This window comes from Cydia fagiglandana, chromosome 9, assembly GCF_963556715.1.
Source record: "Cydia fagiglandana chromosome 9, ilCydFagi1.1, whole genome shotgun sequence".
Lineage (NCBI taxonomy): Eukaryota > Metazoa > Arthropoda > Insecta > Lepidoptera > Tortricidae > Cydia > Cydia fagiglandana.
In genome coordinates this window covers 10,358,141-10,374,145 of record NC_085940.1, presented here as the reverse complement: position 1 = coordinate 10,374,145, position 16,005 = coordinate 10,358,141, and the positions used below count along the sequence as shown (strand labels likewise).

The 16,005-nt window shown below is 35.4% G+C and overlaps 1 protein-coding gene across 2 annotated transcripts; it reads left to right on the top strand.

The window, feature by feature from the left end:
* Positions 1–1,284: 1,284 nt before the first annotated feature.
* On the top strand, positions 1,285–13,519 carry LOC134667336 (putative inorganic phosphate cotransporter). Of its 2 annotated transcripts, XM_063524691.1 has the most exons (9): positions 1,285–1,352; positions 3,643–3,689; positions 4,743–4,966; positions 9,963–10,199; positions 10,479–10,685; positions 10,985–11,158; positions 11,761–11,977; positions 12,315–12,553; positions 13,219–13,519. In XM_063524691.1, the coding sequence occupies exons 2-9, from the start codon at positions 3,656–3,658 to the stop codon at positions 13,435–13,437; spliced, it is 1,551 nt and encodes a 516-aa protein (XP_063380761.1). In that variant the 5' UTR covers positions 1,285–1,352; positions 3,643–3,655; the 3' UTR covers positions 13,438–13,519. The 2 variants fall into 2 exon arrangements, with proteins under 2 accessions (XP_063380761.1, XP_063380760.1); XM_063524690.1 differs by lacking the exon at positions 1,285–1,352 and having other exon boundaries at positions 3,547–3,689.
* Positions 13,520–16,005: the final 2,486 nt, after the last annotated feature.

The window sequence follows — 16,005 nt, the reverse complement described above, 5'->3', positions numbered from 1 at the left end:
TTATCAACATCAGACCCGCTTAGTTATATACTTCTGCTGATCACTGTATAGGTTTCTTTTAAGGATTGCCGTAGCTCATAGTTCATATGATATCCATATGTGTTTAGTGCTCTTGAAGAGGTTATTGATATTATTTTCTCAAGAAGGTAGGTATAAGCATAGATTTATAAGGCATAGATCCCTAATCCGTACACCCCCAGTGAAGCCATTTCAAGTGCGACGTCTCGTCACACTCGTATCGTCGTATTCGAACGGCCGTCGCAGTACTCAAAGTCAAATCGGTGTGTGTACACCTCCCGTTTAAAAATCAAAAACTACAGGAAAGATGGTTGTTTGTACAGTGAATGGGTGTCACAACACATCATATAATAAAAACAAACCGCCCGATATTACATTTCACGCGTAAGTACCGAGTTTAAGGTGATATTTTTACATAATCGTAAATACAAAAATCCAAATTTTCGTCAGCTGCCATTTCTTCTAAATGTTGCCAGTGTAGTGAATATTTTTTCCTCCAAATGGGACATGACGTCTACATTCTAAAATAAATACGCTCAATTGAATTTCATTGTATACAATTATACATTATAATTAAGTTAATTATTTAGGTACTTAGTTTTTTCTTATTTTTATTATGTGTAATGTTCGTTTCAGTTTTCTGACTGATCTGCTGTCTGCGAGATGGAAGGAAAAAAATTAGACTAAAATCGGAATGACGCAATATGGAAACATTGGAAACCGACTAAACACAGTCGAATATGCTCTGTCATATTTAAATGTATTCTTATTATTTTATGCACTTTTATTTTGTTGAATAAAAATAAAATAGTAAAAACTTATCAGCTATTTATTTTATATTACCTTATTTCACAAAGTACAGAAATGCAATAAATCCCAAAATAAACAAAAAGCTTTTACTACAAAATCGAATCTACACACTTCCTAATTATTAATAACCAAGTGTGGATGTTGTTAAAAATCCCCTACTTTGAGAGATGTAAATGAATACTGGCAACATATTTTGTATATATGTGTGTGTTTGCTGAGCGTAAAACACGAGCGTCGCACGCACACATCCATCGTGTTTCGGCTTCACTTTTGGCAGGTTCACCGTATGGGGACTATCTGTCTATGCGTTATTAGTTTAAGGGTATAAGCTTTACATTAGGTAATTCCTGACATTTCAAAAAGACAACGAAAGTGAGCGGTGATAACGTCAATCATGCGCTGATAAAGGTTACATACTGAAATTCTTGCGAACAAGAAGTTAGTAGGACTGTTGTGCTCGGCGTTCTGGGAGTTCAAATATTTAATAAAAACTTAGTACCTAATTGATGGAATAAGTGTCCGAGGTTAGTAAAAGCTTTTAAATTAAACTTCTTAACTATCTCTAATATTTTACCTACTCATTATTATTAAAATAAAAATTTCATATGCACCTACATATTTATATGAAATATAACTAAATGAACGTAACTGGTGACCGAAGAGCTAGCGACTCCGCACAACGTATCAGCATTGCGATACAGCGAGGAAATGCTGCCAGCATCCTTGGTGCTTCAAAGGCCTATTTTAGATTTATGCTAGTTATTAATTTAGTTTAGTAGTACCACTGTATGGTATCTTTTATGTATCTAAATAAATGTAATTTCCTTAGATTCTTGATTACTAAATTAACGGATTAAGTATATCGCGTAAAATAAATTTAAAATATGTACTACCTTTATAATATTTTTTTATTTGAACATTTCGACCAATCTTTGCCGTGCCCGACGCACCTGACCCCGACGCTATTCTTAAATAAATTGGCTGGAAGTAATTTTTCAATTGCTTTATGCTCGTAATACTTTAGTTCTAAAGGGGCCTACTGATTAACAGTTCGCCAGACGGTATCGGCCTGTCAGTTAGAACAAAATTTTGACAGTTCCGAATAACTGACAGGCCGATACCGTCCGGCGGACTGTTAATCAGTGGGCCCCTTAACCGGGCGAATACGAGCTGCCATGGTTGCCGGTAGTACCTATATGATTCAAATTTATATCATAATATTAAATATATATAAATGTAGTGCACAATTATTTTGCATCGTATTGTCACGGAAACGTACGAACGTGTCTTGCTATTTCAGTCAGCACAAGTACTGAGGTACAAAAAGTACTGAGGTTGATTGAACTAGCATGACAAATATGAACGTTTCCGAGCAAATACAGTGGAAAATAATTATGCACTACATCTGTATCTGTAACAATATATTATACGTGCATGACTTTTAGTTAATTTTAATTAGTAACTAATTTAATTATTATTTGTTATCATTGTTACAATATTAATTATTTCACACTAATCTATAAGAATTTATATGAAAGATAAAAATGTTTAATACAATATTTGTTTAACCTTTATTGCATAAAAGGAAAACGTATCGTAGAAAGGGCCGACTTAATACTATGACTACTATGAGTCATTTTCTAACAGTCAGTCTACTTTATCACAAAATTATAGCTAATCGTAGCTAAATACAAAAATCTAGTATGTACCAGTACAAAATAAACCAAGAATTACAAACAATTAAATTTACGGCAGTCTTTGCATTGTTCTTTATTAGCTTTTTACTTTTGATTACCTAGAACAAGCAATATTAATAAAAATCAAAATATTTACACATTACATTGAACGTTGAATGATTGAAGCAGTGGTGGCCGAGTGGATATGACGCCCGACTTTCAATCCGGAGGTCGCGGGTTCAAATCCCGGCTCGTACCAATGAGTTTTTCGGAACTTATGTACGAAATATCATTTGATATTTACCACTAGTTTTTCGGTGAAGGGAAACATCGTGAGGAAACCTGCATACATCTGCGAAGAAATTCAAAGGTGTATGTGAAGTCCCCAATCCACATTGGGCAAGCCCTCTCGCGCATGAGAGGAGGCCTGTGCTCAGCAGTGGGACGTATATAGGCTGAAATGATGATGATGATGATGACATTGAACGTGCCTAACTTTAAAATTGTGATGACTAGATAAGTACGAGCGTCCTTGGCTGCGATCAGCTTGCGGGGTGCTGTGGCTCAAGGGCGGCGGTCTTCTTACAATAGCACTCACTAAGGTACGTTAATATTAAACGCCTAGGTAGGTACTCATATTTAGGAAATTTCCTGGTATCGTCTTCGTCACATTCGTCACAACCGTCGGTGGCTTTCAATGTAGAATAAGTGACGAAAGCAGAATAGGACTAATTTAAGAACTTGACGAAAAACGAATGGGACGATCCAAGACGATACCAATTTCCTCTATCTACTGCGTAATATATTTTTTTGAACACTTTCCTTAGCCGAAATCTGATACTGTCCGCGCAAACAAACTGTATTACTCGTATTTGAGAAAAAACCGTGACCGAATAGCGTAAATGAGGAAATTAAAGTACCAGTAATAGTGCTCGCAGGGCTATGACGACAAGAAGTTAAGCTGTAAAATAAGGAACCGAGTCTGCACAGCGTTTTATCTTTCAGTGCGCGTCCTATAGTCAACACCTCCACACATTTATTTTAACATCTGTGATAAAACTTGAGTGCTTTCCACATGTACTCTGGAACCGTATGCCTCTAGGAACATTGTGACGAGTTTGTTTTATGGTGTTTCTAGGTACAACTTCAACATGTTGACGGGTTGGAGGCTTGCTCTGTCGAAATGTACGTATTTATATACAATAAATTATTTTTATCTTCTATAACCAGGATTCGAATCCAAGATCTCCAACTTTAGCGGACAATTAGTTCGAACGCCATACCTGGGTTATTCACATATTTAAAACAAAAGTTTTCTCACTTGTAGACAATTAGATAACAACAATACACTGTAATCCTAATCATGTTATCCCACAAACAGAATCCTGTTATCTATGCAGTATTGATTTGATATGTATGGTGTATCAATTACATAAAAAATATTCATCTTACGATATTATTGTAAATAACACTAACATTTTGTTTTTACGCTTACATCTTTATTTTTCACTGTAATTGTAAATTAGTATCAAGCCGCGTTCTTGTAAAACTAGACACTAACTAACTAAAACTAGACACAAAATGTTATAGTATCGATTACAAACCACATCATACACGATACAATTTTTTTGATAATCACCTCAATATTTTATTTGAAATAACTACCTATTTCACAACTTACAACTAGGTATATCTACTCTACACGTTCTTGTAGTATTATATACAAATATTTTTCTGGTGTATCTTCTGTTCATTTCAGCAACGATTTTTTCACACAGGTTAAGTCAGAAAATAAATTTTTGGCAAAAATTTCATTTTTGGTACAAGCTTTTATTGCTGACTGTACTTTTCTTACGACAGACAACTAATGCTCATCGAGACAATTCTAAAAACCCCTAACACAATTAGGTTGCGTTGTTTCATCACAGAGTTCCTACGGCCACCTCCTGTCTCCATCATCAGATCAGTTCGACAGTACCATAATTATTATTGTATTGTCATCAGAACTACATACAGCTGCCAATTTTCATGACGCTACGATCCTTGAAAGATGGTTAAATTAGTTACCTTAGATTCCATTACATAGTTACATACAGGTCGACCCAATAAAAGCTTGTTAATTAGTCTTTATAACCCTTAACTTTATGGGTGTTGGGTGCACAGGAGAGATGTGAAATCTATTCTATTTTATATGTTCCCATACCATTTACCATCGATGATGCATTGTATTGATTTCAGTATTTCTCATACCTCAGCGGTATGTGTTCGCAATCATGGCCCTGTTGGCCATCGCCAACGCTTACACGATGCGGGTGTGTCTTAACATGGCCATCACTCAGATGGTGAGAAAGACGACGGCGGTCGAGGGTGATCCGCATTACGACCCTAACGCATGTCCGGACCCGAGCACGGAGACCGTCGTGTCAAGGAATACGACTGCGGACACATACCTTCAAAGCGAGGTAAGTTATCTTCAGAGATATACCAAAGAGAATAGATAGTATACACGGTGTAACATGAGTAAACCGAATAATTTTAACCACGCATTTCTGAGGTCAAAAGAAGTAAAAAATGTAATATGACTTTAGGTCAATTTCGACAAAAAAATATATTTTTTGTTTTGTTTTTTTTTCAATTTTGTGAATGTATTTGCACATAAATAATAAATGTTATTGGTAGACTTGTCACTTAAAATTGATTTTTACATTTTTTTTTCGTAGAACCTACTTTTTGCGAAGTGTTACTTGTCACTTTTTGACATCTATCAATAAGGATATTTAGACTACGTCCCATAGCAGCAACATCACCATCAAAATGGCCTTTTACACTATGTAACAATAAAAACTTGTTTTTTTTTTAATTAATAATATCTCTGAAACTAGGCGAATTTCAAAAAAGTTTATAGGACATTTTTGTCTCTAAATATGATCAGGAATACGCTATTAAAATTTTTCGGTTTACTCATGTTACACCGTGTATAGGGCAATTGCCAAAGTAAATTTTGTAGTCACGGTACATTTATTGCCATCTATCGACACACGATTAAAACTTAAAATAAAATTGAAAATGTATAAATTAATCAAAATATGTTTACAGATAAATGATTTTTAATTTTTATTGTTCCATACTGACCCATGTTCTTTCACTGATATGTGTTAAAATTGTTAAATATCAAACGGTGTCGTCAACGCCGTCTAGCCGAGAATAGGCCAAAGGTGTGTGCGCCATCTATTCGAGAATGACTTTTTCTTGATTTCCGAGGCACGTTTTTTTCTTAGGCTTTATTTATCTTATACGGAGTTATATATATCTCTGGATATACCTACAGAAGTCTTAACTATCCATAGAGTACCTACCAGATGAATACGATTCGTATTCATATAATACTCGTATTATACGAGTATTCTTCAAATAAAAATGTCACTTTTGACACTGACAGATCCGATCTATATCGTATCGAGATCTAATTGTTGACGTTAAATTAGAATTAGCCCGAGTGTATAAACCTACAAACAATATAAATCTTAGAACTGATTTACGGAGAACTATAGTAAATTACAATTGTAGGCGTTTTACCTACTATAGCTTCTGAGTATGTCTTGTAATAATTAATTACCGAAAAATAATCTTATTGTACATTATTTATAACATATGCAATACTTGTAAAGTGTGCGGTACCTACGGCGGTAGCTTTATAAATTGTACTTAATTAAGATTGCACATCAAGTATACCTATAATTACGTCCAGATCATCTTCAGTCGCAAATAAAACATAATATGACTTTCCATTTATTAACTTTTTTATTTAAGATATATTCAGTGCTATTACTAAACGAAATTAATAACTAGCTTTAATAACATAATTGTTATTATGAGTCATAATAACGATAATTTAGACTAGTCAACTCGAATTTATCTGGTATTGAACAGATCATTAATATCGGATAGTTTATGTAAATTAGGTACCTATAGCTAATTATGCTACGAGACGCTACCGCCTAAGCACAATAGCATTCTTTTTGTTTCAAACATTGGAATTCAAGGCTATACTTACCTTTGTATTTAGATTCGGTCAATATTCTAGTCACCGTCACGTTTCTATAAAATTTACGACAAAATACTGAAAAACGAGCCACGTTTACAAATACAAAGTAAACTTTTATTGTTTACTTTATCTTTTACGACCTAATTCATGTTTGTCACAATATCAATATTGTAGGAAAGTGACAATGGGAAAAACTATGTACCTAGTAAACAGTTATTTCCACTATGACTCAAATTGCATTAAAGTTTAAGATGCAGGTACCTAATCGTATTTTTATGTTTTTTCCTGTTTGATATCAAACCATATAGATATATAGTTGATGAGCCTGAACGAAAACGTGAACATGTGTATAGGCAGAATAATTTTATTATAATATATGTATATCTTGTTTGTAAATAAATGATTTTTATACCATTAAAAATATATTAAGTATATTGATATTACAAAGTTCAAGTTTGTTACAAATATTATGAGTATTATGACCAGTGATCGTACATTTTCCAGCATTTTTGGTGCAACAGGTGTTGACGGAATTGGTATAGATAATTTCGACTGAAATGGTAAATTAAGGTTAATATTAACGTAATGAACGCTACGCCGCTGCACCAAAAATGCTTGAAAATGTACATAAAAACGTAAATATAAATGTAATAATTATTTATAACTGGTGATAAATAATTTCAACCCTAATGATTAATTAGCGTTAATTAGGTTAATATTAACCTTAATTTACCATTTCAGTTGAAATTATCTATACCAATTCCGTTAACACCACTCTGCTGCACTATAAATGCTGGAAAATGTACGATCACTGATTATGACATAGCCACAATATCACTACACAATGTTCTTCATCTTGTTTTCGAATTGCTAGGACTACATGAACACGTTAATTAGAAAATAATTATGCCAATTGTCGGTTTATTATTTCGGTTTATTATTATTTCGTTTAAAGAAACCCATTAACAAAATTCTACTAAAAAAATATGTTATAACGCCTGTTGCATATGTCAGGTAAAAAGTACTAATTGGTATTTTGCCGCATACAAAAAATATAATTATGAAAAATATAAATTGTATAGTAGTAAACCAAAAAGTACAAAAAAAGTATTTTTTTGATACCTCTTCTTCTTCTTCTTCTTCCTCCTTGACCTTTTCCCATTTACTTGGGGTCGGCCTTTCTTGTCCTTTTCCTCCATAATCCACGATTTTTGGCTATTTCAGCGTCTGTATTTACATCTTTCATGTCTTTTTCGACTGTCGTCAGCCAAGTGGCAGGTGGTCTTCCTTTTCCTCGTTTTTGTGTCGGCATATTTAGGGCTATCTTAACCATATGATCTTCCGGGCGACGTAGAAATATGCCCGTACCACCGGAGACGATTTTCTTTAAGTTTATCAGATATTGGAGCGACTTTGAAACTCCCTCTAATAAAGTCGTTACGGATTTTATCCAACAGTGTGACTCCTCCTGACCAGCGTAACATGCGCATTTCTGTAACATGCATTTTATTTATTTGTTGTTTACATGTTGCCCAGCATTCCGAGCCGTATAAGAGAGCGGGTCTTATTGCACTTTTATAGATTTTCCCTTTTACTTTTATTGGCATTTTCTTATCGCATATTACGCCAGTCAGTTCTCTCCATTTTTGCCAACCTACTGTGGTTCTATGTGTGACATCTTTATCGATCTTGCCATCGTTGCTGATAATGGATCCTAAGTATTTGAACTGGCACACAGTAGGGATTTTTGTTGCGCCGATGTAGATCTCAAAGTTGCTGGCGTCGGAAGTGCCATCAAACACACACGACATATGTTCAGTTTTCTTTCTACTAATCTTGAGCCCATTTTTTTCAAGTGCATCTATCCAGGTGTTAAATGTGTGTTGGAGGTCGTCTACCTATATCCTCTGAGATGAGTGCAACATCGTCCGCGTAAAGGATGTTCCAAGGTACGGGTTTTTGGCAACTTTTCGTGAGGTTGTCCATTGTTACATTGAAAAGTAACGGGCTGAGTGTAGAGCCCTGGTGGACACCGGTTGTTATGGAGAAACTATCACTTCTACCTGCTGGGCTCACGACTTGCGTCTTCACATCTGTGTACATATCTTTTATTAGCGAGATGTTTTTGATACCTCTACTTTTGTAAAAGTAATACTCTCGATTTTTTTTTTATAAACCAGTTTTGGTATCTTTCAGGTAAACATTTATAGACTCGAGTTTGCAATATTATTACGCCCCGAGTTACACACAAAGTTTTTCATCACACTTGCGACACAAAATTTAAGTATAAAGAGAAAAAACTGTTAATTATGGCACTAGAAACGTCATAACTCCCTAGGGAGAACGCTTTTTCTATAACTCCCGCTAAACCTGCGTGCAATCCCACATTTACTGAGCGACTGTGATGAAAAGAGTATTTGTATAGTACTATATTGTATATTCCATGTTCACTACCAATTGACTTACAATTAGTTTAGGGAAAATGAGTCAAATGTACCTAAAATTATCCAAATGAATCACTAAACAATATTGTTTTCTACGAGATAAATATATGTAAAAAAAAATATTAAAAAAAAATATATATACTTATGACGACAATGTCGACAATCAAATAACTACGCACTCTGCGTTTGAGTATGGGCCCGATTCGGATTTTGATATAGACATCTATTAGATATCTTTTAGACATCACCAAGATATGTTTAAGATCTAACCTGTCAAATTTGATATTTGCGCGATTCTGGAGATACTCTTGAACGATTTCCACAGGATATGACTTAGAGATCCAATTCACGTCTAATAGATATCTTACTCTATCTAACGTAAAAGTGATATTGGTTGCCCGAATTGCGCTGAAAAAGAGAACTAATTGATAATAATATCTAAACTATAACGTATCTAGAATGGATCTTGTACGTGTCGTCTCTTGTGAATATCTTGAAGTTCGAATACGGCAGATATTTTGTACATTATAAGTACCATCTAACAGAGGAATTATTCATGAGCCTGTATTGTCTTATCGTTAACTACCGCTGGTTTATTTTGATACGTAAAACGATAACAAGTTTACATAAACATTTTGACTACCTTTTGTAAATCCCATATTTCCTCATACCTATCAGGTTTTGTTTTCGGAGCGCTTAGTTTTTATAATCAAAGCTTGCCAGCTTCACTTTTGTTATATTATTTTACTGATGAATTTATTTGAGGAAACGAAACCAAACCGATTTTGTTTTCATTTGAAACATACGTTTAGCTGATAGCGTTGAAAAACGTCAGCGCATCTTGCACTAACTTGTTACTTACGTATCTACACTTACACTTCTAGGGCCCACCAAAGAAATACACGTCCTTTTATGCTACGATAAATTGTTAGAAAAGTTTTATTTTTTACCAATCTCTGACATTTACAGGCAATTTTATTCGAATGGAGCGAAGCAACCCAAGGTTTGCTTCTCAGCGCCTTCTACTACGGCTACGTCATAACGCATATTCCGGGGGGTATGCTGGCGGAGCGGTACGGAGGAAAATGGGTTCTCGGCCTGGGTCTCCTCTCTACTGCAGTTTGCACATTCGTCACCCCTGTTGTGACTAAAATGGGAGGAGCACCGGCACTGTTCGCCTTGAGAGTTATTGAAGGTATTGGTGAAGTAAGTGCTATATAAAATTGACAAAAAGTCAAAAAAGTCAAATATAAGTACTTTATTCATGTAGGCCTAGCAACAAGCACTTATGAACGTTTTACATTGTACAAATAATAGGTCGGAGAATAAGTTTTACAATCTCTTTGTCCGCATAAAATAGAATAAGAAGTGTTCTATCTTTCCTTCCTTCTTGCCAGCCTTGCTCTTCCAGCCTTCTTCAATACTCGTACCTATTATGTCTATACTTATTACAGTGACAATTAATAATTATGCTATTATTTTTAGGGTCCAACTATGCCTGCACTAATGTCAATGGTATCCCGCTGGGCTCCAAAAACTGAACGTGCGAGGATAGGTTCCATCGTGTTTGGAGGCGCTCAGATTGGAAACATTGCGGGAACATTCTTTTCTGGAATAGTTTTAAGCGACGGGGTCTGGGACAACGTATTTTACTTGTTCGGAGGATTGGGGCTGATTTGGTTTGCTCTTTGGGTAAGTGACAATATAGATATACTCGTTACCTATATAGATAATAGATATCAGAAAAAATTCCAAGTACGTACTCATAATAATCTCAAACTTAAACCTAGATTTATTTTTTGACGACCATGACCTGACGTCAGATATCAGATGATAATGTTTTTTGGTACCTATCTGAATGATACTATCGGAGACACTTGAATTGCCTTGGGATATGGAGCTTTTAGAGTTTTATTCAGTTTTACACCTTCGCAAATTTTATTAATAAAAAATTCTGCTTAAAAGTGTAACCATGGTGATTTTGATTTCAGATTGTCCTCTGCTACAGCACGCCTAACACTCACCCGTACATATCCGACAAGGAAAAGAAGTACTTAAACGAGAATGTATCATCGCTGATCAGCACCGCTGAACACGAGTTAGACCCAGTTCCTTGGAAGGCGCTGTTGCGCTCCGTGCCATTGTGGGCTTTAATTATTGCGGGAGTAAGTTGTCATTGGAGTTCCCCTTGAATCTGTCTAGAAGATCTATAAGGTAGACATCGCTCAGGTGATCATCCAGTTGTGATGAATACTTAACTTTTGTTAGATGAATAATCTACATACTTGCGACCAGGTATTGCCTGGCAAGCAAGGGGTGCTCTACCAACAAACTCTAAATTACCTAAGCGTTGATAAAACTATTTATCGTTAAGAAGCACTGTTGATGCCTAACTTTTCCCAAGTAAAATGATAAATAAAATAAATTAACAAGAATACCAAGAAATATATATCCACTGAATTCACAATTAATGCTTAAAAATAAATCTAGAATAGTTTTGCCAACCCTAATTTTCAATGAAAACGGGAACTGAAGAGTCCTGTCCTGTGAGGCTGTCCATAAATTACGTCATCGTTTTTTGACAATTTTTGACCCCGGCCCCCTAAAATCATCCAAAAATCATGATTCGAATGACCCCGTTTCCTCCTACGTCATGCTACCATCATCCGATGTCCGGACCCCCCCCCTAATTTGAAATGAAGTAATTTAGGAATAGCCCCATACGCATAGATGTGTGGTATATTTATTAACCTTCTTTAACTGGCAGATCGGACACGATTGGGGATACTTCACAATGGTCACCGATCTCCCCAAGTACATGACGGACGTCCTGAAGTTCAACATCAAGGCGGCCGGGGTGTTGTCTTCCGTGCCCTACATAGCTATGTGGATAGCCGCCTTCTTCTTCGGTCTACTGTGTGACTTCTGTGTCAAACGAGGATACCACAGTATTCTTAATGCAAGAAAAATCTATACTACAATAGGTACGTAGTCTTTTATTTAACAATTTTTTTTTAAACTAAGTTTTTACCTGTCTTTGTACTTGGCGAACTATAGAACCTTGGGTTTTGCAATTCAAATTTTTGTTTTAAGAGTAAAATAGTTAAGTCAGCATTGGTATATTTCATTCCAAAAAGATTTACTAAAGGCCAGTCAATAGTGTAACAGTATAAACGTTATTTAACGGCTTAACTTGTTTAATTTTGGCAAACTTAAAATTGTTAAATCATTAAAGTTTGGTAGCGGCAATCAAATCAAGCATTTTACTGAATGTCAAATGCTTTGAAGTACCTATATATATGACTTATCGCTTTCTTACAGCTGCCACGGGCCCCGGTATTTGCATCATCATGGCTTCGTACTCCGGCTGTGACACTACGCTGGCGGTGTTCTGGTTCGTGGCAGCCATGACACTCATGGGCGCGTATTACAGCGGCATGAAGATCAACGCCTTGGACATCACGCCGAACTACGCTGGCACCACCACCGCCATGGTTAACGGCATAGCAGCCATATCTGCCATTATAACGCCGTATCTCATTGGCCTTTTGACTCCACAGGTAATTTTCAGGTTTAACTAGTTATCAGGTATTTATCCGTCATCAGCTTCTTCCCTTTTGGGCTCATTTACATTTTTTTACTGTATTTATTTTTGTAAAATTGGTCTTTACTAGATGTTGCATTAATTAATATATGAATCACCTTTTAAAAATCCTACCGACCAGTATCGCAACGGCTGAATTGCATTTAAGAGTGAATTGCAAAAAAAAATGTACGTAATTAAGCGCAGAATGAGTCGTGATTAGTCTTAACTTAATTGATTCATTTGTGTTACGAAAATTAACTATAGTTAAAGTCTATAGCATACGCTAACACACTTTCATTCATCTATTTCGCATACGCTAACACACATTCATTACACAATGGAATCAACTAACTTTAGACTAATTACAGGTGTCTATGTACAAATATTTTGCAATTCACTCAATAAATCCGCATAGGCCAATATTATAGAGTCCAGTCCGAGGTTTAGAGTACTGTAGATAGTAGATACTTGCTAGTTCAGTGACGATTGTAATTAAATTGCAAGCCATGTGTTTAACTCGAGCATAAAAACTTAAGTATTTTATCCTCGATATATCCGCGAACTCACGCCTAGAGTCCCAAATAATATATAGAATACTTCAGAAAATATCTATGGTTAAATTATTATTTTTTCTTACAGTCGACCCTAGCGCAATGGCGGATAGCATTCTGGGTATGTCTCGCGGTGTTAGTGATCACCAACATCATATACATCATATGGGCGCAAGGAGAACCTCAGTGGTGGGACGATGTCAAAAAGTACGGCTACCCTCCCAACTGGAAACATGGACCTCTGCCCACCAAGAAGAAAGACAGTGAAGCGCCAACTAGTGAAAGTAAAGAAAAGCAGAAACATTGACCAAAATGACAATTAGTGTAATTATAAAATGGTTTTAAGTTATAGTTTATTTAAAAGAGGCGATTAAATACGTTAATTATGATTACTGTCCTTTATTTTACCTCAGTCATAGAGAAATAAGAAAGCATATACCAACTACTCACTTCACACATCAGTTTTCTTACGAAAACGCTTAATTATTTTCGTAGTCGACATATCAAGTAGCGGATTTATCAGTATTGCTACTTGACAATAGATAAATCAAAATATAAGGGGCCATATTCGACAAATCACATTTCACGTATCAACTGGATGCGGATGAATCGTGACTTGTGGAATTGCGTACAATCGCCACCTGTCAGTGAACACGACGACTGGCGCAATCATCGCTACATTTACTCTTTATTAGCCGACTCATATTGTTATTATTGAGTTTAAATGTCGGTTCGGCCAAGAGTGATATTATATGGCAGCCTTCTAAAAAGTGTTTTCTAAGTCCCGTTGAATCTAAAAACTTGCAGATTCTTTGGGCTGTAATGTGTTGTTTTGGTTGCGTAACGTGTAAGTATAATTTATTTCAATGTTTAAAAAATAAATAATAATTGACACTAAAGGTGCCGTTCCATTGTACGCTTCAGGTAGGTAGCGGCTGCGCGTCTTCGAAGCTTTAAATACTTAGTTCAAATTTAAAAGTCAATTTTTTTTTTATTATGAATGGGTTTACTCATGGCCACAGACTAGCCGAGGCGTAGACGTGGCCTACGATGGAGCGAGCTCGCCCAGAAGGTGCCTGTTCACTCTTGATTTGAAGGTTGCCGGGTTATAAGAACACGGAAATATAGACGCCGGCAAGGAATTCCATTCCTTGGCAGTGCGCATAAGGAAAGTAGAAGCAAAGCGCTTCGTGCGAATTGGTGGAATATCTACCAAGTAAGGATGGAAACCGGCCGTGCGTCTAAAAGTCCGATGGTAGAATGGGGTGTGGTCAATATTCGATTGTGACTGCAGTAGCGTCATTGCTGTAGCGTTCCTGGGTGCGTAGCCAACATGCAGTCATGCAATCGTTAACGCTCTGCATCGAACGAAACGCAACTGTCACTGTCGCACTAGTGAGGAAGAGTGATAGAGAGAGATGACTACGATACGCTATGGAGCGTTAACGATCCTTATGCCGATAGTATAGAATCATTATTAGACAAAGGTTTAGCCGTTCGGGGCCAGCTACAAATCGAACGACTATACTTAATTATTTTATTAAATAATTCATAATATTATTCGTTAAACAAAAACAAACATAACAAAACTTACTAAGTACTTAACCTATAGGTATTTAAAAAGCTTTCTGCGATGCTTGAAATACTTACTTCTAAATTAACCACAGAGGTTAATGTAGCGAGCTCTACTGAGAAAGGATTATTTGTGATTTAACCACATAACGGGTTGATAATGGAGTTGAATGTTTCTAATAACTCCTGACGCACTTTAAGTTTAACTAGTATTATATATAATAAATAAAATAATATTATAATAAATAAAAATAAAATTAATAATAAATAGGTAAATTGGTGTCAATTTTGAACTTGAAGGTAATTAAATGTAGAGAGTAATAGTGTCATAACTATACCGATTGAGGCAAATTAATTAATTAGATAATTAGCGGCAACTGGGGGCTTGTACTCAGAGCCTCTTGGTCAAATTTAGACTTAGATATTTATAGTTATGCCATTGTATTCATTAAGTAATTTAAAACGAGATCTTTATGACAAATAGAATAGAATAGAAAAAGTTTATTTGGTGTCAAAATAAAACTTATCCTACAAATACATCTTATTTAATAAGTACCTATCTACATTGTAAGACCAAAATGGATGGCACTCGGCAGCATTTACCGATTCAACCAGAGGAAAAAATATAAGAATATAAAACAAAGAAAATCTAAAAAAAATCTATGCTAACATTGTGGGAGAAGGTGAGTTTAAATTATAACCAGACAAAAAATAGTAAGTACCTACATAGTATGTGCTTTGTACAGTAAAAATACGTGTTTGTAACCATAAAGCAAACGTTATCTACTTAAATACAAGTATTAAGTAATGATAATAAGCTCATGTGTAAATTCGAGTAAATACTTCTTAAATATTACTTTCAAAAATTGCAAACAAACAGAACACTTAAAGAGTGATCGACACTCGCTTATCACATCTTCACTTCTTGATTTTATTCCGCTTATCAGACTTAACAATTTATCTTAAGTCTGCTTGAGAACACGTTATCAGATCCCATGTCAGCTATAGTGATAATTGGCACCACGCGTTGCGATACTGTTGTGAGATGGTTTACGAACGAAGTGTGCCGTAATTTTTAGATAAATATAAAAAAAAAACATTGAGTGCGATTACTTGATAGTGAACGAGTAAATATTTTTGTGAAAGAAAGGAATGAGAGGTATGACGTATACATCGTATTTACATATAATCTGATATGTTAAACTCTTTGAGGAAAAAGCATTTATTTACATACACAATATATACAGTGGTACTACTTTAGAAACGAAATTAATAACTAGCTTAAATCTTCTAATTAGATAAT